This window comes from Artemia sp. Qi Xiang Cuo, chromosome 14 (genome assembly GCF_049724085.1).
Source record: "Artemia sp. Qi Xiang Cuo chromosome 14, ASM4972408v1, whole genome shotgun sequence".
Classification (NCBI taxonomy): domain Eukaryota; kingdom Metazoa; phylum Arthropoda; class Branchiopoda; order Anostraca; family Artemiidae; genus Artemia; species Artemia sp. Qi Xiang Cuo.
Genome location: NC_142807.1, coordinates 21,527,238 through 21,553,152, shown reverse-complemented (window position 1 = coordinate 21,553,152; position 25,915 = coordinate 21,527,238). Strand labels below are relative to the sequence as shown.

The 25,915-nt window shown below is 36.3% G+C and overlaps 1 protein-coding gene across 4 annotated transcripts in view; it reads right to left on the bottom strand.

Annotated features, from left to right (window-relative positions):
- Positions 1-25,915, bottom strand: part of Nup160 (nuclear pore complex protein Nup160) — a 109,852-nt gene that overhangs the window by 21,340 nt on the left and 62,597 nt on the right. For all 4 annotated transcript variants that reach the window (XM_089100345.1, XM_089100346.1, XM_089100347.1 and 1 more), the window contains 2 exons: positions 16,122-16,217; positions 5,558-5,858 (listed from right to left, as the gene is read on the bottom strand). In XM_089100345.1, coding sequence (XP_088956471.1) covers positions 5,558-5,858; positions 16,122-16,217 — 397 coding nt within the window. The remainder of the gene's footprint in view (positions 1-5,557; positions 5,859-16,121; positions 16,218-25,915) is intronic.

Genomic DNA, 25,915 nt, shown 5'->3' with positions numbered 1-25,915 from the left:
TTGTAATAGCTGCCACTTTTCTTGATATTCAAGCCAATATATTTCCCTTGCTGATAGAGCTTGCAGATATCAGGGTGACATTGCCAAGTAACCTGCTGCCCAATTTTTGGTTTTACTTAGTTTTGGTACTTTTTGTTTTGATCTGACTATTTTTCTAGGAGTTAGGGGTTTTTATATTTCTTAACATTGGAGGTGATCGTCTCTTACTAGGTTGCTAGCTACCGCTGCAACCCGGATGTCTTTTAATGTGACTACCATTGCAACCCGGAATATATTAAAGATTTGAGTTAGTATAAGCGAGGGTTTGTTCTTTATTAGGGTTCAAACCCACTAAACCCTTTAGATACGTCCTTGAATGTTACCAATATATGATCGATGATCGAGCCTTTATGTAACCCGGATTAAAAAATTATTATCATATCTTACATGTAACTTTTATATTATAAGTCTTCGATAGTCTAACGGTAAGTATGCCCACTTGTTACCTTGGAGAAGGGGGTTCGATTCCCCGTCGGGGAGAAATTTTAATATTTTGAATTAAAAGCACTATCTTTTCAATTTAAAATTTAAAAAAGAAACTTGTTTATTTACATTCTAGCTAAAATAATGAAGATAACATGAATGAACCACAGTGTTCAGTTTCTTTGGACTTGAGTTCGTTTTTTAACTATAAATACAAACAGGAAAAAGCGTACGGCTTTTTCTTCTTTTAAATAGTAAGAGACGAAACTCAAACAATCAAGTAGCTAACTAAGTCCGATGTATGGAATGGTTTGTTATTTCAGTGATCGTCTTTTAATGTAAAAATATAAATACTGTAATCTTAACTATAGTGAAGTTGCGTATGCAAGTTAGTATAGGGAAGAGTTTGATCTTTATTATAACATTTACTAATAACCCTAACAGGCTCGTTTTCGCCATAATTGAAAAACATTGCTTTTCCTTCGCTGTTGATAGGTATGCTTCTATATATATTTTTATTGCTGCTACATAAACTGCAATTGCTCCTTCCAAAATTAATATACGAATTTTCTAAGAAGTACGCCTCCGTATATTAACTGTGTTTTCGAACATTTTCCATTGCATCTATAAACTGTTCCGCAGTTGCCAATCCATAACTTGGAAGCTTTTCGTTAAACTGACAACATTTCTGTTGGATATTACTATGAAGCTTTGCCAAAGAATTTCTAGCCGACTTTTCAACAGCATCCGCTCTTCCAAAGAGAATTTTAATCTGTAATTTTGAATACTTTTCGTGATCCCGATAAAACATGCGTAAAATGTTTCTCAATTTACAAAGATCAGTCTGCATTTTTGCCATCTTCTTGTATTTCTGAATGTAATTTTCCCCTTTGTCCTTATGCGTTCTTCGGTACAACCTCGCAGAGAATTTAATTTTTTCATTATAGATTTTGTCACCCCAGTAACGCTCCTTGATCTTTTGTTTGGCTGTCTCAATTTTTACTTCTCAATGCACCTGGACGGTTGAATACCTTTGCTTTTGGTTTTTCTTATATTTGATGCGGTATTCTTCATCATTGTGATAACTCTCCTTGAACTTTTGTTTGGCTGTCTCAATTTTTGCATGTCTATAATCTTCATCATTGTGATAACACATCTTGCTGTTTTGTTTTGCTCTCTCAATTATTACTTCTCGATACGCCTGTTCGGTTGAATACCTTTGTTTTGCTCTCTCAATTATTACTTCTCGATACGCCTGGTCGGTTGAATACCTTTGCTTTTTTCTTTTCAAGACTATCTCTGTTGTTTGTGTAGTACTGTTTTTTCAACTTGCGTGCAGCTTGCTTGATTGAAACGATTATGTAATTATGAATGAGAAATTTTACAGTTCTGACGCTTTTTATATAGTAATTATGACGTCACGGCTTTATGATTTTATTGACGTCATAGCGCAATGATATTATTTCATGACGTCTTCAGAAACAACAATATAATTTCGTGTTTTTCTATTCACGTCATAGCTCTAATATAAAACTATGATGACATTCATTATTTATCTAGTAGGGTTTCAGACAAGGTAATTCTAATGATGTACTTTTGTTTTGATCTGACTCAATTTTTAGGAGTTTTGTTATATTTCTTAGCATTGTACTGATCGTCTCTTACTAGGTTGCTAGCTACTGCTGCAACCCAAATTCATATATATATTTATTTATGAGAGGCAGCCTGGCCGAGTGGTCCAAGGCACTGGTGTTAGCCACCAGTCTCTTTGGAGGCGTGGGTTCAAATCTCACCGCTGGTATACGATTATGTTTGAAAGACTGCAGGGTGAAAAGACATCGAAAATGCAGTTTTTGGTGGAAAAATTTATTCTCTTTTAGAAATAATTTATTTTAGTTACAAAAGGTTTTTAACCCAATTAATTTTCTTTAAAATGAGCTATTGAACAACCCTCTACGATGTTCCAGTGCCAAGCTATCTCTGGATACAAAAGAAAAGAGAAAAAAATATCCCGTTTGTGGAGAATAGCGTGGTAAAAGTCAATTTGCTTGATTTTCAAGCCAATATATTTTCTTTGTTATTCAAGCCAAAGGGCGGTAAGTTTCCTTTATAGAGGTTTCGGACAAGGCGGTTCTAATGGTGTACTTTTTGTTTTAATCTGACTGCTTTCTTAGGAGCTATGAGTTTTTTTATTTCTTAACATTGGACCTGATAGTCTCTTACTAGGTTGCTAGCTACAGCTGCAACTTGGATAACAACCAGGATGACGTCAGTTACAACTTTGGTTTCGTTTTATGCTTTATCATTACAAACAGGAAAAATCCGACGGCTTTTTCTCTTTGAAATAGTAAGAGACGAACCTCAAGCAATCGAGTAGCTAACTAAGTCCAATGTATGCAGTGGTATGTTATCCGCTATATTGATCTTAAGTATAACTTTAATGTAATAAATATAAATGAGCCACAGGGTTCAGTTTCTCTGGGCTTGAGTTCGTTCTTTACTATGGTATTACTAACTTTTAGTCTCCTTATGGGTTTTTCTATTCATTCTTTACTTTAAACATATCGATTCTTTATGTAAAATTTCTTAATGTAATAAAAATAATTTGTTTTAATTACAAAATGTTTTTAACCCCATTAATTTCCTTTAAAATGAGCCATTGAACAACTCTACGATGTTCCAGTGCTATGCTATCTGTTGAATTACTAACCTATACTATAATTTAGTGGCGTATAAAATTTAGTATAGGCAAGAGGTCGTTCTTTATTATAATCTTTACTGCAAAACTAGCAAAACAGTTTTTAAGTCTGATGAAGATTTAACTGATGTGTCAAAAGTAAGGTTGCAATTCGATGATTTTGTTTTGGCCTTATTATAACTGGTATGGTGAAATAATAATATGCATATGGTTCTTAAATCATATTTATTTATGGTCCCATTTGGTCTAGTGGCTAGGATAGTTAACTTTCACTTAGGAGGACCGGGTTCGATTCCCGGTGTGGGAAGATTTTTAACTCTATAATCTTCGAACATTCGAACCTTTTATAATTTATAATGATGTATAATATAAATACTGTAATCTTCACTATAGTGAAGTTGCCTATGCAAGTTAGTATAGGGAAGAGTTCGATCTTTATTATAAAAATTATATATTCCCTATTTATGTTTTAGTTAACATGGGCAAGGTGTCGTTCTTTATTGTAATTTCAGATGTAACATGTAGATGCAACCAATATTCAAGATATTTTGCTTTCATTCAGGTCTATCCAGCCGAGTAAGTTACATACATATCTGAGGCGAATACAATTTTGGGCCCAAAATCGGCCCAATCACAGATTAAGGATTAATCCAAAATTAGTGTCGAATCTATTTTGAGCACAACAACCTACCTGCCGCGAATATAGTTTCAAAGCTCATTGCAGAAACAAGAGATAAGGCTTCGTTTTTCGTCTATCTCAAATTTTTTAGTAATTTAGTCTAGAACGATTAAAACCGCTCAAAGCAAAGTAACTAAGGTTGAATAAAAATAAGGGTTATATGAAATAAACCCATTCTCGAGTTCTTAGGTTTGTTTCTGTGCATAAGGTTTTTTTTTTATTCATCTCACTACTTCACGCAAATAGATTAAAAGTTGAACTTAGGCTAATTTTTCAAATGTTTAAGGCAGAAAGGAGGCATACATTTTTTTGTTCTAAATCTCACTATAAACATAAAACATGAGGACTTTTTGCCTCCTCTCTCCCCCCAATACTCCAAAAGTTTCAGCTCAATCCTCGCCTGTCGTTCCAAGATTTCACAGATTTGCCGGTTTGATAGCATGAAAACATAGTTTCTTTACATTTACCTCTGCCCCTCTCTCCCGCCCAGTCGAAATTCAAGGTTTACTTGGTCTTGCAAAACCCCCCTGAAAATTTAATTCAATCCACAAACTGTTATGAAGATATTGGAGATGCGACACGTTAATAAAATGGGTTAACACGGTTTCTTTCGTTCTACATTACTACTGCACCGCGAATAGATGCTAGTCCAACAAAGGATCATAGGGCTAAAAATTTAAATAGACTCGACGCCAAATCTTTAAATCCTTCCCTCTACACCCCTCCCAAGTCAAGATTCCCAGGGCCGCTAGACCCCCTTCTGAATTTTTCAGCTTGATTCCTGTAAGCCATTCCGAGGATACTGCAGATACGCCATTTTGATCATACGGCAAAACATAGTGTGTTTTGGTTTACTACCTTGCTAGTTAACCATGAATAGATTATAGGTCTTAGAGAGGGTTATAGTGCAAAAAAGCCAAGTGAATAGAAAACCCCCACCCTCTGGTCCTTCTCAATAAATATAAATTTGAGGCTCACTTGGTCCCTATAAAACTCCCTGTAAGCTTAAACTTGCTATCTCAAGCCATTCCAGAGATATTGCTGATACGCTATTTTGATATCCTTGTATTCACCTTGCTACTTGGACGTAAAAAAAAAAATGTAATTTCCAATGGAAATTCTAGCACAAAAACAACACATTTAGCCACTCCCTCTCTCAACACAAAATGCTATTCTGACAGCCACATACACATAGTGTCTTTAGATTTACCTCTGTCCCCTTCCCCAAGTCAAAATTTAAGGTTTGTTTGACCCCAAAGAACCTCCCAAAAATTTCAACTCGATTTCTCGAACCGATCTTGAGACATTACCTGTACCCTATTTTTTTAACCTTGGTAAACTTAATGTCTTCCGATTTGTATTACTACTTCACCGTAAATACTTTCTAATTTCACAACTGAAATCAACTTAAAAGAAAATCAACTAAAAGTGCCAAAATTTTAGGTATATTCGAGATAAAAACCTAATTAATCCTTCGCTGTTCTCTCACAAAGTTTATATAGAAGGGTTTAATACCACCCCACCCCCACCCCTTAAAAAAAACTCCCTGGAAGTTGCAACTTAATCTCCCTAGCCGTTCTTGAGATAATGCAGATTTTATTTTGATTCTGATCAGATTGGACTACTTTGATTCAAGTCTAATGTGGGTGTGTGTGGAGAGGGGGGGGGGTAAGGGGTTGACTCTTAAGTTCAAACCTAGGTCTTAAGTTCAAGCTTACCTTGTTTAGGGTTATTCTTCGTAATATTCAAAGAGTAAAGAAAATTATAATAGTCCTTCGCTTCATCAATAGGCAATGATCTAGCACGTGAAAGCATATATTCAAATATGCAGCTCTCCATTCCACTGTAAGAGTAGTTTAGCAGCTCTTTGGTATTGCCTCGTTCCAGTAGGTCAAATAGAAATGAGCGTAGAAGGTCACTTGTTTGAGATTTGTCGGGATTTGACTCTAGGGCAGAGTAGGCTTCGGCGTTCTGTCCCAAGGCCAAACATGACCAAAATAACTTGCACCACAATGTTGACTGAAAAGAAATCAATTATGGCAAATCTTTTTGAAAAGCTTTTTTTCTTTTTAACTCTTTGAAAAGTCTCTCGAATTTTTTAGGTGGTCAGATAAAAACACCTAAACAGAATACCCGAACAACATTTTATCCATAATTTAATATAATTGTGTCGCTTTTTTTTTAAAAATCCATGACTCTCAATAATAAAAAAAATTGATGACCTCTTTTTTTAGGTAAAAAAAAAAAAATAAATAGTGACATAACAAATGATCAAACAAAAAAATAAGTTTTTTTAAACTAAAAATTAGGAGCGACGTTAAAACTCAAAACAAACAGAAGTTCTTCCGTATATGAAGGTGTTGCCCCCTCCTCAATGATCTGCGATTTGCTCTTTTTTAACCAGTATATTCGTATACTTTTTGAAATTTTCATCTTAATGCCCTTAACCTTACAAGTGCTTGCGATAGAAGAAGTAATTGGAGCAATTGTAATAGTAGTAGTAGGACTAGTAAATGTTGCAGTAGCAGTGGTATTAGTAGTATTGTGCCAATATTGCCTTTTGCTCAATTGATCTTCCCCTTTAAGTATTCTCTGAGAGTTCCAACTCAATACACAAATCAATTCTTGAGATAAGCTATTTGCACGATCTAAATGCACATAGTGTCTTTTGTTAGTTCGAATTTGCCATCAATATTCTATCAAATTTTACCTTCATAGACTTGGCCTTAATAGTACTATTATCACAGTAGTTTCGGTGGTAGCAAAAGTGGTTGCAGTGTTAGCTTTGTACTAGCAGTAGTAGTAGCAGTATTATTAGCGGTAGTAGCATGTGCATTTTGCGTTTTGGTCAGTTGAGTATCGCTTTCATGATGCCCCGGAAGCTTCACCTTGACACGCTAAGCCGTTCCAAAAATATTGTTTTTATGCGCTTTTGACACCCTTTTGACGCCCTTTTCACCTTGATACTACCTCCATCACTATTGACTCTTAGAAGGGAACTAGAACTTCCAATTTGCACCAAATGAGCCATTTCTAAAGTTCATACAGCCATCCCTTCTATTAAAACCTTAAATACCCCAGGGTGATACTTTCAACCCTTGCCCTTTGGCGTTGGTGGTTTTTAACAACTTCAAAAGCCCCGTTATATGATCTTTGGACTATTTTGAATAACAGGCATGTCTCAAAATATCTGTTGGATTGTGTGTGTGTGTGTGTGTGTGGGGGGGGGGGGTAGCTGCGCTCTGATCACTTTGAATCTTAAAAAGGGCACTAGAACTTCTGATTGCCAATCCAATGAGTCCCCTTTAAAAGCATAAACAACTACCTTTTCTATAAAAACCTTATATTCCCCCATGGCATAACTTACAACCCTTGCTTTGAGAGCTGTAGGGGGGGGGGGGGGGTTGTCGTCTTGAAAGACATAATTTCCCGACTTTTCAACTACGTTGAATCAAATGACTATATTAAAAAATTGATCGGAATTGTTTGGAGAAATGATGGGCGTGGGGGGGGGGGGGAGAGGCATTCACCTTACGATTAATTTCAACTATCAAAAGGGGTACTATCCCTCTCAATTTCTAATTGAATGAGCCCTTTTTGAAGTTTCTACGGCAATGCTTTCTATAAAAATCTTGTATGCCCCCAGGGCATAACTTAAAACCTTCGCCCTGAGGGTTGTGGGGAGATTGTCATCCTCAAAGACATAATTTCCCGACCTTTCAACTACGTTGAACAAAATAGCCATCTCAAATTTTGATTGGATGTGTTTGGAGAAATGGTGGGCGTAGGAAGGGGGTTAGTTGCCCTCCAATCACTTTCGACTATTGAAAAGGGCACTAGGCGTTTCAATTTTCAATCGAATGAGCCCTTTTTGAAGTTTCAACGACAACTCCTTCGATACGAGGTGCCCTGGACTAAGACAAAAAAAAAATAAACAAAAATAAATAAATAATACATTGTGCCAACATCGTTCTTTACTTAGGCAGCGCAATAGCGCTTCGTTTTAATTCAAAAATCAACGAACTTTGAACCCTTGTGCAACGGAACCCTCATGTAACTCAATTTCATTTAACTCAACAACTGAACCCTCATTCAACTGAACCTATTGCTGCAACCATGACCTTCAAGTGTCTTTGGGCCCTTGGCACGAAAAGTTTAGCTAATCTTCAAACATAGAAGAAAAGGATAAATTATTGTTTTTTACATCTAAGCAGCATAAAACAAAGAAATAAACACAAGAAAAATAAACAATAAATAAAAGCAATTTCATTAGAGCAAGCTTTTATCACCTCCGACATAATGAGCTCAAATACATTTTCTTGGTGTATAGTTGATTTGAGGAGGGTTGAGCTGAATGCGGTTGATGGAATGGGGGTTGAGGCAAACAGATTTGGGTTAAACAGGTATTGAGTTGAGTAAAGAGTTAAATGAAGGTTGAATTGTTGAATTCGAGTTGAATGACGGCCGAACTGAATTGGACTTAGTTGCACGAATATTGAGTTGAGTTAAGGTTGAGTTACATTGGGGTTCAATTAAACGGGTATTGAATCGTACGAGGGTTCAGTTAAACGGCAGTTGAGTTGCATGAGGGTTCAGTTGCCCGCGGGTTAATGTGCATGATGGTTCAGTTGCGATGGATCCACATTGTAAGATACATATTAGAGTGTAGATAAGTCCTTAAGAGAAGACCGCTTTGGTTTTAGTAAGGGGAGAGGATGTGAAGACCAAGTATTCACACTCAGATTAATAATTGAGATGTGTTTGTATCAGCATACCCCATTAATCCTCACTTTTAAAGATCATGAACAGGTATTGGATTCAGTAGATCAAAGAACTTCGACAAAGAACCTATCCTTACATGGTGTGATTGGTGCAAGTGAAAGTGATTAGTGTCTACATACAAGAATTATTTGAAAAAACTACGTTTTCTAAAGAGTTAAAGAGGCTGAGTCACAAGTTCGAACCTTAAAACGTACAGGGATTATGAGGTACAGTTGGGGGGCTGGCGCCCCCCAAACCCCCCGCTTTTCCAGCCTCTTTTGTTAAGGTTTTTATTTTGAGGGTCTTCCGCCCCCCTCAACCCCCGCTTTTTCCCTTGCAAAGAAATGCTTTGCAACACGAACGAAGTCTGCTTGAATTTTTTACTGAATTTTTTGAAGAACATCCTATTTCATCTGTTTGATTAGAAACAGTACTGAGCCTGTTTGCTGGATTTTTACAGGAGATTTTTCCCTAACCGATAACAAGCTATAATGTGATGAAATTGGTACGACCAACTGATTGCAGGCTACAGGACTTAAAAAATCTTAACAAAAGAGGCTACAAAAGCGGGGGGCTGGGGGGGCGGAGGCCCCCCAACTGTGCCTCCTAATCTCTGTACGTTTTAAGGTTCGAACTTGTGACTCAGCCTCTTTAACTCTTTAGAAAACGTAGTTTTTTCAAATAATTTCTGCACATTTTTTTTACAGTTTATTACTTATTATTGCTTGACTAACTGTTAGCTGATCGTGTCGGGAGTTAAAGTTGGGGGCTGCCGCCCCCAAAACCCCCCGCTTTTGAAGATTCTTTTGTTAAGGCTTTTACTTCCTGAATACTCAAATCAAATGCACAGTAAGATTTTCTTTTTTCAACTTTTCTTCGAGCATGCGGGTATACTGCATGTTATCAAAGCAGTGGAGACTTACCTGTAAGCTGAATGCCGACTGCGATATATTTCAGGAGACGCCTGTTGAGCCGAAGTGTTTAATATATTCGATTTAAAAAAGAAACTGAGTTTCTTTTTTAAACTTTAAATTTAAGAGATACTACTTTAAATTCTACATATAAAAAATTTACTCCTACGGGGAATCGAACACGGGTCTTCCACATGACAGGCAGCAATAGTGACCACTGTACCATCAGAGACTGTTGACAATTTATGTTTAGTCTCTGCAATCTATTTTCGACGCAAGCAAATAGAAAGTAAGATTTTCGTTTTTCGACAAAAAAAAACTTCTGGGAAAGAACTGGAATTTTTGGAAGCTTGCAGTTGGTCTTGTCAGGTTAAGAGGATTATTTTTGATCTAATTTAATAATGAAATACTATGCTTTTAGGAATTTCAAAAATTAACCTGGGCTCTTATAGGAAAACGAGGTTTTTCGTAAATGTAAATTCGGGAGATAATTTTTTCGGTCAGAAAATATCAAAAGGACCTAACAGGTCGAATTCCGCTTCGAATGAGTCCTCATTCACTCGGATCCGTTGCCAACTTTGGCTTGTAGGCGTGTCAGATAAAAAAAAGTTGGGGGAAATTTTGAGGATAAGCTCCCAGGCCCTAGGAAAGGTTATCCTCTAAATTTCAGCCCGATCGAACAACGTTAAAGGGGGGCTGTGGTGGGAAAAATTAGCATGGGCTCTTATAGGAAAACGAGGTTTTTCGTAAATGTAAATTTGGGGGATAATTTTTTCGGTCTGAAAATCTCCCACTTCCTAACAGGTCGAATTCCGCTTCGAATGAGTCCTCATTCACCCGGATCCGTTGCCAACTGTGGCCTGTAGGCGTGGCTAACAAAAAAAAATTGATGAACATCAAGTGGCTATATTTGGTTTCTGGAAAACAGGGAAGGAGTGATCGGATTGAGCTGAAATTTTGAGGATAAGCTCCCAGGCCATAGGAAAGCTTATCCTCTAAATTTCAGCCCGATCGGACAACGTTAAAGGGGGGCCGGAAACTTCCGGCCCACTTTCCCCCATGAAGATAAAGTCGGAGGGGGGGGGGGGGTGGTGAAATTTTGCATGTTTCTTAGTTTGAGCTTAGGCTACAAAATGCAATCACCGCAGTCTGCGACCGCTAGGACCGGAAATCGCTTAACATTGTGGTGGGTCGCCTCTTTAAAGAGGCACAAGTGTGCCTCCTTGATGATATTGCTGCGGTTAAGGTAGTTTCAGTTTATTTTCCCCCTGAAACAAGGGATTTTGTAACAAACCTGAAGTTGTAACTTGCACCAAAAGTACAAGATGATTATACAATTAGATTTATTAATTCCAAACCTGTATTTTCATCGAGCTGGAATTACGATATTACTTTTTTCTTTGGAGAAGGATATGCACTTGCTTGGAATATGAGAAATTGTCTTTTTTCAAGATTTTTCACGGCATATTCCAAGAATTTAAAATATAAAAAACTATGTACACCAAATATTAAAAATATAATTCGGTAGATGGTTCCAGTCAGCTCAAAGTTGAAATGACTAAGACAGGGATTCTCAATCTGCGGTCCACCTGAGATTTTGTGCGGCCCACTTTTTGTTTTCTCTTGGAATTTTCACCTATTTTTCTGAAATAATCACGTATTTTCTTGAAATTTAGTAGGTTGCACATTGAATTATTTCGAGTGACAATACAGCCCACTATGATAAGAAGTTGGACAGCCCTGGAGTAAGACAAGCTTTACGACTGAAGGATGACATGATGTCAATTTGCCAAAAATTAAGCCATTTTGCAATTTTGGTTCTTCTTGACGATGTATATGATGACGAACGAAAAGTAAGTTCTCCTCAAATGGGATGAAAAAAGGTCATAAGGAAATATTTAAAGTGAATTGAAACTTCACGAGGATGAAAAGGGGAACCTTTGAGTAGATTGAGTGGACAAGTGTGAGCAGCTGTGTTAATCTCAGGTGGCTTGGTTCTGCAGTGAGCTTTAGTAGTCAGAGTAATTGATTGTTTCTGAATTTAAAATCCAATGTATTTTTAACATTGAACTCTACATCATCTGCGTATCGGTCCTTTTTTTACCACAACCGACCGCTGTAACCAAGGCCACGATGGCTGTCAAAGCTCCATAAGACACTATCCATTTTTGGTTTTTGTTGTTCATTGAATTAGTTCAGAAAATAAAGGGTATTTCAAAAAGAGCGCAGGATTTGAAAAGCCCTCTATTTTTATTTGTTGGTTTTTACACATTTTTTTTATCACATGTAATTAAGGTTATGTTTTGATATTGTGCTTTTGTTTTCCAGTTTAGTGTTTGTGGTCTATAGTTATAATCTTGGAAAGATACTGTACGGAACAGCGAGTGTTGATCGTGAAAAATCACTACAAAAATGGAGAAAGTTTCGTGGAAACTGTTCGAGAAACCATACGATTATGGGACATAATATTGCCCTAAATAAGGCCACTGTTCGTAGGCTAATCAAGATTTGACAAAAATCGGGGTCAACAGAATAATTCAAAAGACCGAGTTACAGTTTGGTGTTTACTTTGGAGTAGGGGTTTAATTGGTCCTTATTTTTTCGAAGATGACTAAGTAAAGGCTGTCATGGTGAAAGGATTCCGTTATCGTCCGATGCTCAATAATTTTCTTTGGCCCCAGCTGGATCAACTGAAAATTGAAAATGTCTGGTTCCCAAAAAAACTGGCAAATTGCCACACACCAGGAGACACAAACGCTCCACAGTGTGTGAAAGTTCCCAGACAGACTAATACCGTTATGAGGAGATCAACCTATCCACCGCAATCTTGCGACCTGACATCTTGTGAATTTTTCCTATAGGAATACACTTTACGAGCTTACAAAAAAAAACCTGTGTTCTGTTGAAACTCAATCAAGAAACTCAACGTATTCTCAACGAAGTTGACGGGGACATGTGTGAGCAAGTGATGATTAATGTCATGGACAGAACTAGTGCTTGTAAGGCTAATAAGGGGATTCATATACCCGATATTGTGTTTCAAATATAGTGTCAACTACTCCTGAAGGGACTGGTGTGTTTTTTTTGTTTCTTAAAAAAAAAAAAAAAAAAAAAAAAAAAAAAATATCTATTGCAGGTTCAAAGCCGGCGTTCTTTTTAAACACCCTTTACTTAATCCCAAACTAGAAGGAACAGGATTAAGCATTTTGAATGCCTGATGGACATTTGCGAACAACTTTTATATCGATCAGTGAGTTCACATTTGTCAAAATATCAGAAAAAATGTGAATACGGTAAAGAACTAATGACAGTAGACTGACCATTTTATTAACTTCACAAAAAAAGTAAAAATTTGTATAATTAATTTAATTAAATTAAACTCTAATAAGACAATAAAAAAATAAATCTTCTGGCGGGTTAGCTCCATACCATATTGATTTTTCACAACAAAACCGTTCACCCCCTCCTTTCTTTTCACTCTTATATGGTCTTTTAGGCGTTCGCTGGTGTGAATGAACAAAATCTGTAAAATGTTCTAAATCATTGTTCTCGTTTTCTTCTTCGTCCTTTTTTTTTCTTGGGAAGATCTTATTGTCCCATCAAGATTGTATCCTCTTTTGTGTCGTTTTTTCCTATTTTCGAAAGTTGAACATCTGCTTGGGTTCCAAGAAAAATTTGTTATTTGTAAAAGTTTGAAAAGGTTTCAGTTATTCTGAGAAAAGCTTGCATTGCTTCTATAGGGTCTTCTCTATTATCCATAGCTTGGAAAGCCGCAAAGACTTCAGGAGACTCCATCATTTTAGAAAAAGCGAGCACTTCATTTTCACTGTATTCTCCTTTTTCTAAAGCTTCAAAAACTTTCACAAGCTTGCTAAGCTCGATTTCGGAAGCTTTCAAAAGCTTGTCTCCTATTTGGCTTCTCTTCTTACCACTTCGAGAAATAGGGTTTCCTTCCTTTTCAGTGGACTCTTGGGGTTTCTCTTTGTCCTCTTTCCTTTTTAAAATTTTATTACTTGATTTGCCTGTATTCTTCACACCAGAATGAGAAATGGGTTCTTCTTCTCCCTCATCTTGAGCCTCTTTTACTTTGATTTTGATTCGCTCATCGATCAACGCAGTCAATGTATTAGAGGGTGCATTTTGGTTTTGAAGAACATTTTCTGGTGAAGGCCTTCGGTCATTCGGGATTTCTTTGTGCTTGATGATTTCTTCAACAGGTGGTCCTTTTTGCTCAACGGGCTCTCCTTCTTCTAAAACTTCGAAAACTTTCACAAGCTTGGTAAGTCCTTCTAAATCAGCTTCGATAAACTCTTTTCTGAAGTTAATGGAAGCAGATTCAGTTCTAATGTTTTCTCCAGTTTGGCTAAATGTTTTCTTAATACTTTGAGAAATAGGTTTTTCTTCCTTCTCAGTGGCCTTTTTGGGTTTCTCTTTACTCTCTTTCCTTGTTAACTTTTTATTACTTAATTTGCATGTATTTTCCACACTAGTATGACAGATGGATTATTCTTTACTCTCATATGGAGCCTCTTTTACTGGAATCTCTTTTTCTTTACTAGTCTCAACATTAATAGATGATTTGGGTTCGCTCATCAAACTTGATTGAGACTTAAGCACTTCTTTATCTTTTCTTGAGCATTCCTCCGTTTCAGAATGTAAATATTTTTTTACAGTCCACCAAACTGATATTACAGCACAGGAGGCTGGAATTCCAATGATAAGACATTTATATATGTTATTCATTGTATGCTTTATAGAATCGCTGTATAAGATTTACTGAATCAATGACAACCACAGCCTAAGAAATCCGATATATATGGTAAATCTGACGTCATGATTGTCACACTGACGTCACTTTCAAATATAAAAGACTGCATGCAAGTAAATAACCATAATGACGTCATATTAAAAATCACATTCATAATTACAGTATTGTAATTATGTCATCTTCTAATCATAGCAGAATAGCGCTGCCTAAGTAAAAAGCAAAGTGGGTATAATGTATTATTTACTTCATTTTTTAAGACACTTCTTATGAAGGAATTGTCGTAAAAACTTCACGAGGGGCTCATTCTACTGAAAATTTATAGTTCCAGTGTCCATTTTGAGCGCATGAATACATGAATATTTGGCGGTTTTGAAAGTGAAGGGTGGAAGAATAGTTTAAAATTAAATGTTAAGAAGACTAAGACGTTAAAACTGGGTTAACAAGAAAATTGGTCAAGTGGGCAGCTTCTGTTACCTGGGTAGTATTATTAGTAAAGACGGTGAGTGCAGTGAAGATATTAAAAGTTGAAGAACCAAGGCCCAGTGTTCTCAGCTAAAACTTCTGTGATTAGATTTCAACACACTAACACTGCTGATCAGATTAGAATATATATATATATATATATATATATATATATATATATATATATATATATATATATATATATATATATATATATATATATATATATATATATATATATATATATATATATATATATATATATATATATATATATATATATATATATATATATATATATATATATATATATATATATATATATATATATATATATATATATATATATATATATATATATTAAGTATTCTTATTCATTGGTTTACTTGTCACTATTTTGGAAAATGTCAGTTTTAGGATGTTTACTTCACAATTTTTCCAAGGGTTGTTTTCTGGACTGATATTGGGTAAAAATGCAGCCCCAAGGCTTTTTATAAATAGATTCGCCGGCTAGAATATTACACATTTTAATATATCACCAACCATCTCAAATAATATTGATGTAAATCCCCTGTTGTTCTGCTGTTGTTATGACCCTGGATCCGTTTGGATTTTGTGTGACAATACCAAATCAACGCTTTTCCGCAATATTTGTGGAGACAGTAATAAGCAAAGTTAGTAAAAGCAGTTAAAGTAGTGGTGCAGAGCCGCGGTTCTACTAGCTCAAAACTAAACTTAAGTGAAGTAACAGCAAATAGACTCTTTTAGTTTTTCTTCGTAATTTGATTTTTATTTTGGAATTTCAGATTGGTAAACGTTTTTGTGTTTTGGGTTTATTTTTTTTATTTTTTTAGTTTCACTGAAATGGGCTATTGAAATGGCACTGAAATGGACTAGTTTCACTGAAATGGGTTATATAGCCCAGATATTTATTGGTTACTTGTCAATATATTGAAAATTTCGTCATTAATCAAAATTCTATTGCTCTTAAATTTTAAGTTAAATCACACATATCTGAATGAATGATTAAATTTCACTTTAAATTCTTCCTATTAAACCAGGAATTCAATGCGTCAAAGTAGTGAAATCGAGTTAAAATAAAAGAACAAGCTATTGTTTATTTAAATAATTGTTTGTTTACCAATTTTAAGGACATATTCTACCGTTAAGAGTGGATAAGAATATTTTTAAATATAGAGAAATAAATGTAGAGTAACGTAGGAAAACGTACAAGTAAAACACAAGAAGCGTAAAACATAGATAACATAAAAATAAGAGATAGAATTTAAAATAAGGGTGAAAGAATATAAAGTGATATTGATAGCATAAGATTAATTAATATTTTTTTTTGCAGTAAAACAAAAACGGAGCAAAACTTACTGCCAAAGCAGGATGAGGATCGCATGATTCCAGGGCCAATGTTGCCAAATCTGTTACACATTCGTGTAAGTTATCACCTTCAAATATCGATATTACCTGCATAAGAAAATTCAAACGGTCATAAAATTTTATGGTTAAATACTTTTGGCTTAAGCAATACATTATGAAGGATGAATGCAGTTCAGAATAAAAATTATGCTAGTAAAAAATTAAATTCAAAACAAAAGACTGGATCAACAATAAAAACAACAAAATGTATAAACAAAAATATATATATATATATATATATATATATATATAAATAGATGAGCAACAATCACTGAACTCCTTTAGATTCAGAAAAGACGAAACCAAGTCCCATAGGCGCCTCCCAATTGATCGATTAATCTTCTAAGTTTTTTTTTCATTTGCCAAACATTTTTCAAATTTGCAAAATGCCATTTTGCAGATTTTTTTTATAAATAATATATGCAAATACCATTTAGTAAAACTAATTTCCCAAAACACCAACTGGACAGAAATACAAAATTCTTGCCGATTGAATAGTTCTCTGTCAACGTGTTGTATTTTTTTTAAATAAAAAAAGTTTTTCTACATAAAGTAAAGTACCAATTCAAAATTGAAAGCAAGCATAAATTAGTTAAGATGAGACACCAAACCTAAAACGAAGAGAGAATAATATGACTGAGCAAAAGAATCCTAAGCCGATCAGAGGCTTTCGACTTTCCTGGTACACTCGTGACGTTTCCAAGTCCATACCCCTCTCAATACATCCAATTCTTTCATTTGAAACTATTTCTGTTTTACTTCCTCAATTGAAAATATTTTTTTGTAGAATCAATTACTAAGATTTGGGCAGAAATTTACGTCTAGCGGATAAAATTTCAGAAGGGGGGGTCAAAGGCAAATTATGTGGAATATAAGGAACTATAACGAAATATCATAATAATCTTCATATATTATTCAAGGCAGGAGAGGGAGAGGTCAAGAGCCTGGTATGAGAGCCACCAAGGGCCCATCCTTGCGTTCATGCCTGGTAGGATTGTACTAATACCTTATAGAACAGCAAAAGAAAAATCCTCTAAGATCGCATATGTCGCAATTGCGCTGCAAACAATAAGTAATTCCTAATTGAAAGACTACACTGCTGTAATGCTATTTCTATTGCTAAGATCTCACCGTAGCGCCAAAACGTCTGAGATCATCACAGCTACGCGCGCTCCTATTTCACCCCAATATATTCACACCTTTACTTTTAACCCCTCCCTTGAAGTTCTAATTTCATTTAAATATTTCTTTATGGCATCTTTCGTCCCAATTCAGCGAGAACCTCCTTTTGATTTGGTGCCATCTTTGGCACTAACAATCTTTGGTAATCTGTCTACCTTCATCCGTAAAACGTGTCCTAGCCATCTCAATCTTTCTGTATTACAGCAGTAGAAAGTTGGGTAGTACCGTATTTTTTTATTTAGCCTAATTTTTGACCTAAAGTCAGTCAAGCAGGTACTTAACACTATTCGTAGATAATTTCCTGGGAAAAAAATTAACAAATCTTCTCTGCCTTTCGAAGCACCGATGTTCCAGAATCATACTTGACCTCTGTCAGGCACCTTCCAATATTCTAATCCTGGTTTGCAAACCTATCTCCCTGTTATTTCGATTTTTTTTTTCAACTAAGAAAAAATACCCTTGGCCTTGGCTATTCTACTTTTTACATTTGCACTGTGTCCGCCATCTTTACTAAGAATATTACCCAGGTAAGGTAAGTAATCCACTTGATCAACATTGTCGTTACCCAACATCATCTCTTTACCTTTAATTATTCTAAGTCTAAGAAATTTTATTTTCTTGGCATCAATTCTCAAACCTATTCTTGCACCCTGTGCTCTCAAAACCTCCAATACATTCATTTTGCTAACATTTTCATCTAGGTCACTCAAATCACTACCATAATCTAGGTCCAGAAGAGTTTCACATTCCTATTTGACTCCAATCTCCCATAGCTTTTAGCGAAGTTTCTTAGGACGAAGTCCATTAAAAAAATCAATTTATACAAGGATAGGTCACAACCCTGATACACTGATGATTCAGAACCAAACCGACTACTAACCTCACTTCCTACCTTAACCGCAACAATATTTTTCTCGTACACAACACTAATCCCTTTAATATACTCATTTGGAACAACCTTCAGGAAGAATAAGACCTCGACTAAAGCTAAATCAGACGCCAGCTCAAAATCTATTGAACTCAGGACTAAAGAGGCTGATGGTCCAGATCTTTCCCAATTGCTAATCAAAGAGTTAAAACTTGCTCGGTGCATCCCTCAAGGCAACAACCACAGCCCTCAAGGCAAGGGTTGTAAGTTATGCCCTGTGGAACTAGGGCTAGTGCTCTTTTTAAAAGTCGAAAGTGATTGGAGGGCAACTAACCCCCCTCTCACGCCCACCTTTTCCCCAAACAAATACAATCAAAATTTTGAGATAGCAATTGTGTCAAACGTAGTTGAAAATTGTAGAAATTAGGTCTTTGAGGATGACAACCCCCCAGAGCCCTCAGGGCAAGGGTTGTACGTTCTGCCCTGTGGGCATATACGGTGTTTATAGAAAGCGTTGTCGTAGAAACTTCAAAAAGGGCTTATTCGACTGGAAATTTAAATGGCTAGTTCCCTTTTTAATAGTCGAAAGTGACTGGAAGGCAACTAACACCCCTTCCGCGCTCACCATTTCCAGAAACACATCCAATCAAAATTTTGAGATGGCCATTTTGTATAACCTAGTTAAAAGTTCTGGAAATTATATCTTTGAACAGGAGACTCACCCACAGTCTTCAGGACACTTTTTAAGCGTCAAAAGTTATTGGAGGGTAACCAGCCCCCCACACCCTTTTTCTCCACTGCATCCGATAAAAATTTGGAAATAGCTATTTTGATAAAATAGTTCAAAGATCATACAACAAAAACTCCAGTGGCGAAACAACGCCCAGGGCCCGGGGGGCAGGCGTTGTAAATTATGCCCTAGTGGCATACATGGTTCTTATGGAAGGGATGCTCCTATAAACTTCAAAGAGGGCTCATTTGATTTAAAATTGAAAGTTCTAGTTCACTTTTTAAGAGTCAAAAGAGATTAGAGGGCACCTAGCCCCCCCCCCCTCCACGCCCTTTTTTCCTCTAACCCATCCCTTAAGAACTTTGAGAGAGTCGTTTTTTCAAAATAGTTCAAAGACCATATAACGGAAACTCGGGGTCGACACAGCCCCCTAGGACCCAAGCCCCCCCCCCCATTCCCCCTTTTCCCCAAATGCATCCGGTGCATCCGGCTCATTTGATTGGAAATTGAAATTTCTAGTTCAGTGTTTTAGAGTCAAAAGAGATCAGAGGGCAACTATCACCACCCACGCCCCATTTCCCCAAAATACATCCGATAAAAATTTTGAGATAGCCATTTTGTTAAAAATAGTTCAAAGGTCAGATACAAAAAAACTCCTGTGCCAACACAACCACCCAGGGCCCGAGGGCAGGCGTTTCAAGTTATGCCCTCGGGGCATATATGGTTCTTATGGAAGGGATGATCGCGTAAACTTCAGAGAAGGCTGATTTGAATGGAAATTGAAATTTCTAGTTCAATTACCAAGAGTCAAAAGAGATCAGAGGGCCCTTATCCCTCCAAGCCCTTTTTCCCCAAACCAATCCGATAAAAAATTTGAGATAACCATTTTTTAAAAATAATTCAAAGGTCAGATAACAAAAACTCCGGTGTCGACAGAACACTCCAAGGCCCGGGGGGCAGGCATTATAAGCTATGTCCTGGGCCGTATATAGTTCTTATGAAAGGGATACTTGTATAAACTTCTGAGAGGGCTCATTTGAATGGAAATTAAAAGTTCTAGTTCGTTTTCTCAGAGTAAAAAAAGATCGGAGGGCAAACTAGCCCATCCCACCCTTCACGCCTTTGGGTTTATCAGATGGATAAAACCCATCCTATAAAAATTTGAGGTGACCATTTTGTTAAAAATAGTTCAAACATCAGATATTAAAACTCTGGGGTCAACACAACCCCTCAGGGTCCAGGGACAGGCGTTGTAAGTTATACTCTGGGGGTATATATTGTTCTTATAGAAAGGATGCTCGTATAAACCAGAGAGGGTTCATTTGATTGAAAATAGAAAGTTCTAGTTCACATTTAAAGAGTCAAAAGAGATCGAAGGGCAATTAGCCCCCCTCCCCCACACCCTTTTCCCCTAAACCCATCCGATAAAAATTTTGAGATAGCCCGTAAGTTAAAAATTGTTCAAAAGTAAGATAACGAAAACTCAGGTGCCGACACAACCCCCCAGGGCCCGGGGGCAGGCATTGTAAGTTATGCCCTGGGGCATATATGGTTCTTATGAAAGGGATGCTCGTATATTGGAAATTGAAAGTTGGAGTTCACTTTTTAATAGTCAAAAGAGATCCGAGGGCAACTTACCCCCCCCCCCACACCTTCTTTTTCCAACCCATCTGATGAAAATTTTGTAAAAAAATAGTTCAAAGGTCGGATAAAAAAAACTCCGGTGTCAATACCACCCCCCAGGGCCCAGGGAAAAGCGTTCCAAATTATGCCCTAAAGGCATGTATGATTTTTATGAAACGGATGCTCGTATAAACTTCATAGAGGGCTCATTTGATTGGAAATTGAAAGTACTATTTCACTTTTTGAGAGTCAACAGATTTAAGGGCAACTAGCCCCCCCCCCCCAAGCCCATCCGCTACAAATTTTGAGATAGCCAGCTTTTTAAAAATTGTTCAAAAATTAAATAACAAAACCTCCGGTGTCAACACGACCCCCCAGGGCCCGGGGGGTAGGCATTGTAAGTGTTGTCCTGGGGGCGTGTATGGTTCTTATGAAAGGGATGCTCGTATAAACTTCAGAGAGGCCTCATTTGAGTGGAAATTGAAAGTTCTAGTTCACTTTTTAAGAGTCAAAAGATATCTGAGGGCAACTAGTCACCTCCACACACATACCCTTTTTTGCCCAATCCCATCAGATAAGATTTTTAAAATGTCCATTTCATTAAAAATTGTTCATAGGTCAGATAAGAAAAACTCCTGTGTCGACGCAACCCCCCAGGGCCCGGAGGAAGGCGTTGTAAGTATTGCTCTGGGGGCATACAGAGTTCTTATGGAAGGAATGCTCGTATAAACTTCGGAGAGGGCTCATTTGACTGGAAATCGAAATTTCTTTTTCAATTTTTAAGAGTCAAAAGATCTCGGAGGGCAACTCGCCCCCCCCCTCACCACGACCTGAATGCATCAGATAAAAATTTTGAGATAGACATTTTGTTAAAAATAGTTCAAAGCTCAGATAACAGGGCTCATTTGATTGGAAATTGAAAGTTGTAATTCACTTTTTAAGAGTCAAAAGTGATCAGAGGGCAGCTAGCCTCCCCCCAGACTCCATTTTTTTCCAGAGGCACTTCATATAGAAGGATTCGTCGTACGAACTTCAAAGGGGGCTCATTCGTTTGGAAATCGAGAGTTTTAGTACCCTTTTTAAGAGTCAACAGTGATCGGAGGGCAACAAGCCCCCCCCCTTCCTAAGCCCTTTTCCCCCAAATATACCTGATAAAAAATTTGTGTTAGCCATTTTGTTAAAAATAGTTCAAAGATCATATAACAAAAACTCATTTACGTATGGCCATTTCGTTAAAAATAGTTCAAAGGTCAGATAAGAAAATCTCATGCGTCGACGCAACCCCCCAGGGCCCGGGGCACGAGTTGTAGGTATTGCTCGGGGGGAGAGCTTCATATATGAACTTCGGAGAGGGCTCATTTGATTGGAAATTGAAAGTTATAGTTCACCTTTAAAGAGGCAAAAGTTATCGGAGGGCAAATAGCCCCCCCCCCGCCATGCCCTTTTTTCCTCAAACCGATCCGATAAGAACTTTGAGATACCCATTTTTTTTAAATAGTTCAAAGATCATAAAATGAAAACTCCAGGGTCGACACCACCCCCCAGGGCCCGGAGGCAGGCGTTTTTAGCAATGCTCTGGGGACATATATAGTTCTTATGGAAGGGATGCTCTTATAAACTTCGGAGAGGGCTCATATGATTGGAAATTAAAAGTTATCGTTCAGTTTTTAAGAGTAAAAAAAGATCGGAGGGCAACTAGATCCCCCCCTCTTCACGCCCTATTTTCCTCAAACCCATCCGATAAGAAGTTTGAGAGAGCCATTTTTTTCAAATTGGTTCAAAGATCATATAATGAAAACTCCAGGGCCGACACAATCCTTCAGGGCCCAGGGTAACCGTTGTAAGTTATGCCTGGGGGGCATATATAGTTGTTGTGGAAGGGATCATCTTATAAACTTCAGAGAGAGCTCATTTGATAAGAAATTGAAAGTTCTAGTTTAGTTTTTTAGAGTCAAAAGAGATCAGAGAGCAACTATCCCCACCCACGCCCCATTTCCCCAAAGTACATCCGATAAAATTTTGAGATAGTCATTTTATTAAAAATAGTTCAAAGGTCAGATAAAAAAAACTCCTGTGCCAACACAACGACCCAGGGCCAGGGGGCAGGCGTTTCAAGTTATGCCCTGGGGTCATATATGGTTCTTATGGAAGGGATGCTCGTATAAACTTCAGAGAGGGCTGATTTGATTGGAAATTGAAATTTCTAGTTCGATTATTAAGATTCAAAAGAGATCAGAGGGCCCCTAGTCCCCCCACGCCCTTTTCCCCCAAGCCCATCCGATAAAATTTTGAGATAGCCATTTTTTTAAAATAGTTCAAAGGTCAGATAACAAAAACTCCGGTGTCGATACAGCCCTCCAGGGCCCGGGGGGCAGGCATTATAAGCTATGTCCTGAAGCCGTATATAGTTCTTATGTAAGGGATGCTTGTATAAACTTCTGAGAGGGCTCATTTTAATGGAAATTAAAATTTATATTTCATTTTCTCAGAGTAAAAAAAAAAATCGGAGGGTAAACTAGCCCCTCCCGCCGTTCACGCCTTTGGGTTTATCGGATCGATAAAACCCATCCTATAAAAATTTGAGGTGACCATTTTGTTAAAAATAGTTCAAACATCAGATATTAAGACTCCGGGGTCAACACAACCCCTCAGGGCCCAGGGACAGGCGTTTTAAGTTATACTCTGAGGGTTTATATGGTTCTTATAGAAAGGATGCTCGTATAAACCAGAGAGGGCTCATTTGATTGAAAATAGAAAGATCTAGTTCACATTTAAAGAGTCAAAAGAGATCGAAGGGCAATTAGCCCCCCTCCCCGACGCCCTTTTTCCCCCAAACCCATCCGATAAAAATTTTGAGATAGCCATTTTGCTAAAAATAGTTCAAACCTCAGATAATAAAAACTACGAGGTAGACACAAACCCATTTGTATACTTTGATATTCTTACTTTGATACCAGTTTTAATACTTTGATGAACATTTGATTTTTTTTTTTTTTTTAAAGTTTGATTTTGAAATAAGAAATTTTCAAAAACCTGAAACTTTTTGGAATTAAATACGAAAAATAATTAATTAAAAACAAATTTCCGGAGAATAAGTTTAAAAAAAAAAAGTAAAGGCCATTTTAAACTTAATCTCAACAGACACAAATACGTGTTAAATTCAAACTCAAAATGACCAGAGATTATTATTTAAGAATAAATGAAACCCAAAACAAACAGAAATTAAATAAATAATCATAGCAAAAAACATACAACAAGTAAACCAATGACGCAGTAGGTTTTAGACTTTTCCAGTGAGAGAAGGAGGCGATACCCAAACTCTTGTTTGTAGTGATTTTTATTCGTTTCAAGCTTGATTTGCATATTCAATTTAAGTTTCACTCGTTTTAAGATTTATTTATTCATTTACATTAATATGTTTGTTAAATGATTATTTACTTATTACGTTTGTTAAATGTTAAATGATTATTTTATGTTTATTTACCCATTTAAAAAGCATTTCCATTAACCGATATATGCTTATTACTATCACTTACAACTGTGAAATATATTTTTAGGATAGTTACTTCCATAAAACGAATGATTTGGTTAGACGGAGGACATTGTGGAGGAAAAGAAACTTGGATAACGAGTAGAGGCCCTTTGGAAACCCTCGCCAAAATATTCAAAACTTATGTCAAACAAACGGTCAAAATATTCATTTAAAGTTCGCATTCCACTGTCTTATAGAAAATATTTCCCTATTTTTCTTCTTATATTTTGTTGTTCATCAAGCTCAACTCCATCTTAACTAAACCTTCGTGCAACTGAACCCCGTTTAATAGAGCCCTCGTTCAACTGAACCCCGTAAAAGTTAACCCTCGTGCAACCCAACCCCCATTCGACTCAACCCTCAGTCAACTCAATATCCGTGCAACTCAACTACATTCAGCTCAACCCTCATTCAACTCAACCTCCGTGTAATTCAATCCTTGTGCAACTCAACCCCCATTCTACTCACCTACTGTGCAATTCATCCCTCATTTAACTTAATCATTAATATCTATTGTATGCTTGTTTGCATTAATTGTTTATTTAATTTCTGTTCGTTTTAAGTTTCATATATACTTCAATAGCAAAATATTGTTTTTTTTTGTTTTAAACTCGATTTGCATATTCAATTTAAGCATTACTCGCTTCAAGATTTATTTATTCATTTTTTATTATTACTTGTATGTTTTTTTGCTATGATTGTTTATTTAATTTCTGTTCGTTTTGGGTTTCATTTATTCTTTAATAGTAATTTCTGGTCGTTTTGAGTTTTAATTTTAACAGGTATTTGTATCTGCTGAGCATAAGTTTAAAATAGCCTTTACTTTTCTTTGAAAAACTTATTTTTAAGAAAGTTTTTTTAATTAATCTATAGAAACCAAGCTAATACCTCTATAATTACGACACTCACTCTTATACCCTTCTTATAAAGGGGATCAATAAAGTCCTCCTAAGATCACTAGGTACTTCCCTCTTTTCAAAATTGTCTTGAGTGATTTATTTACAACTTTGCTTTATTTCCAACTTTTTTATATTCATATTTATAACTTTTTATATTCATATTTTATATTCTTATTATATTTATATTTTTTATGTTCAAAGCTTTTTTATATAACTTTTATATGTTTATAGCTTTTATTTATTTATAACGAGTGATTTATTTATAACTATTTCAAAAACTTATTTACCAAACTATCAGCACCAGAGGCTTTGTTTTTTTAATCCTTTTATTGATCTCTTAATTCTTTTTACGAAATATATCTTCCTTCGCTTCCAACTTATCAAAGTTCTTACATTCTTTTCTGTTTAATTCCCAACAACTTTATTTGAGTATACAATATTCTCAAAAATTTCTGCCTATCTCTCTTTACCACTTCCTTGCACATACAATATTTTACCATTATACAGCGTCGGTTCATCTCCTAGATCCTCAGCATTTTTATGCATTACCTTCATTTCACATCTCTTTAATTCAGACTTTAGTGCTTTCTCTGCTTCCTTTACTTCCCTCGAGTTCTCATATGACCTGTCACTCAAAAACGTATGATGCAAACCCTTTCTTTTTTCTCTTTACTTTTTTTCCCTTTTCTTTTTAAACCCTTTACTTTTATATACAGAAATTACTCTATACTACCGACAGTCAAATTCATTTGTAATTAAAAATTTTGAAAAACATTTTAAAACGCATATTCCACCTGATCAAGTCAGGTGACTATAGGTCATTTTATAACCTATTAAATTTTTGGTGCTCTAAACATGACTATTAAATTATTTTGATTGGGGGGGGGGGGGTTAGACGTCTGGTATTGACCA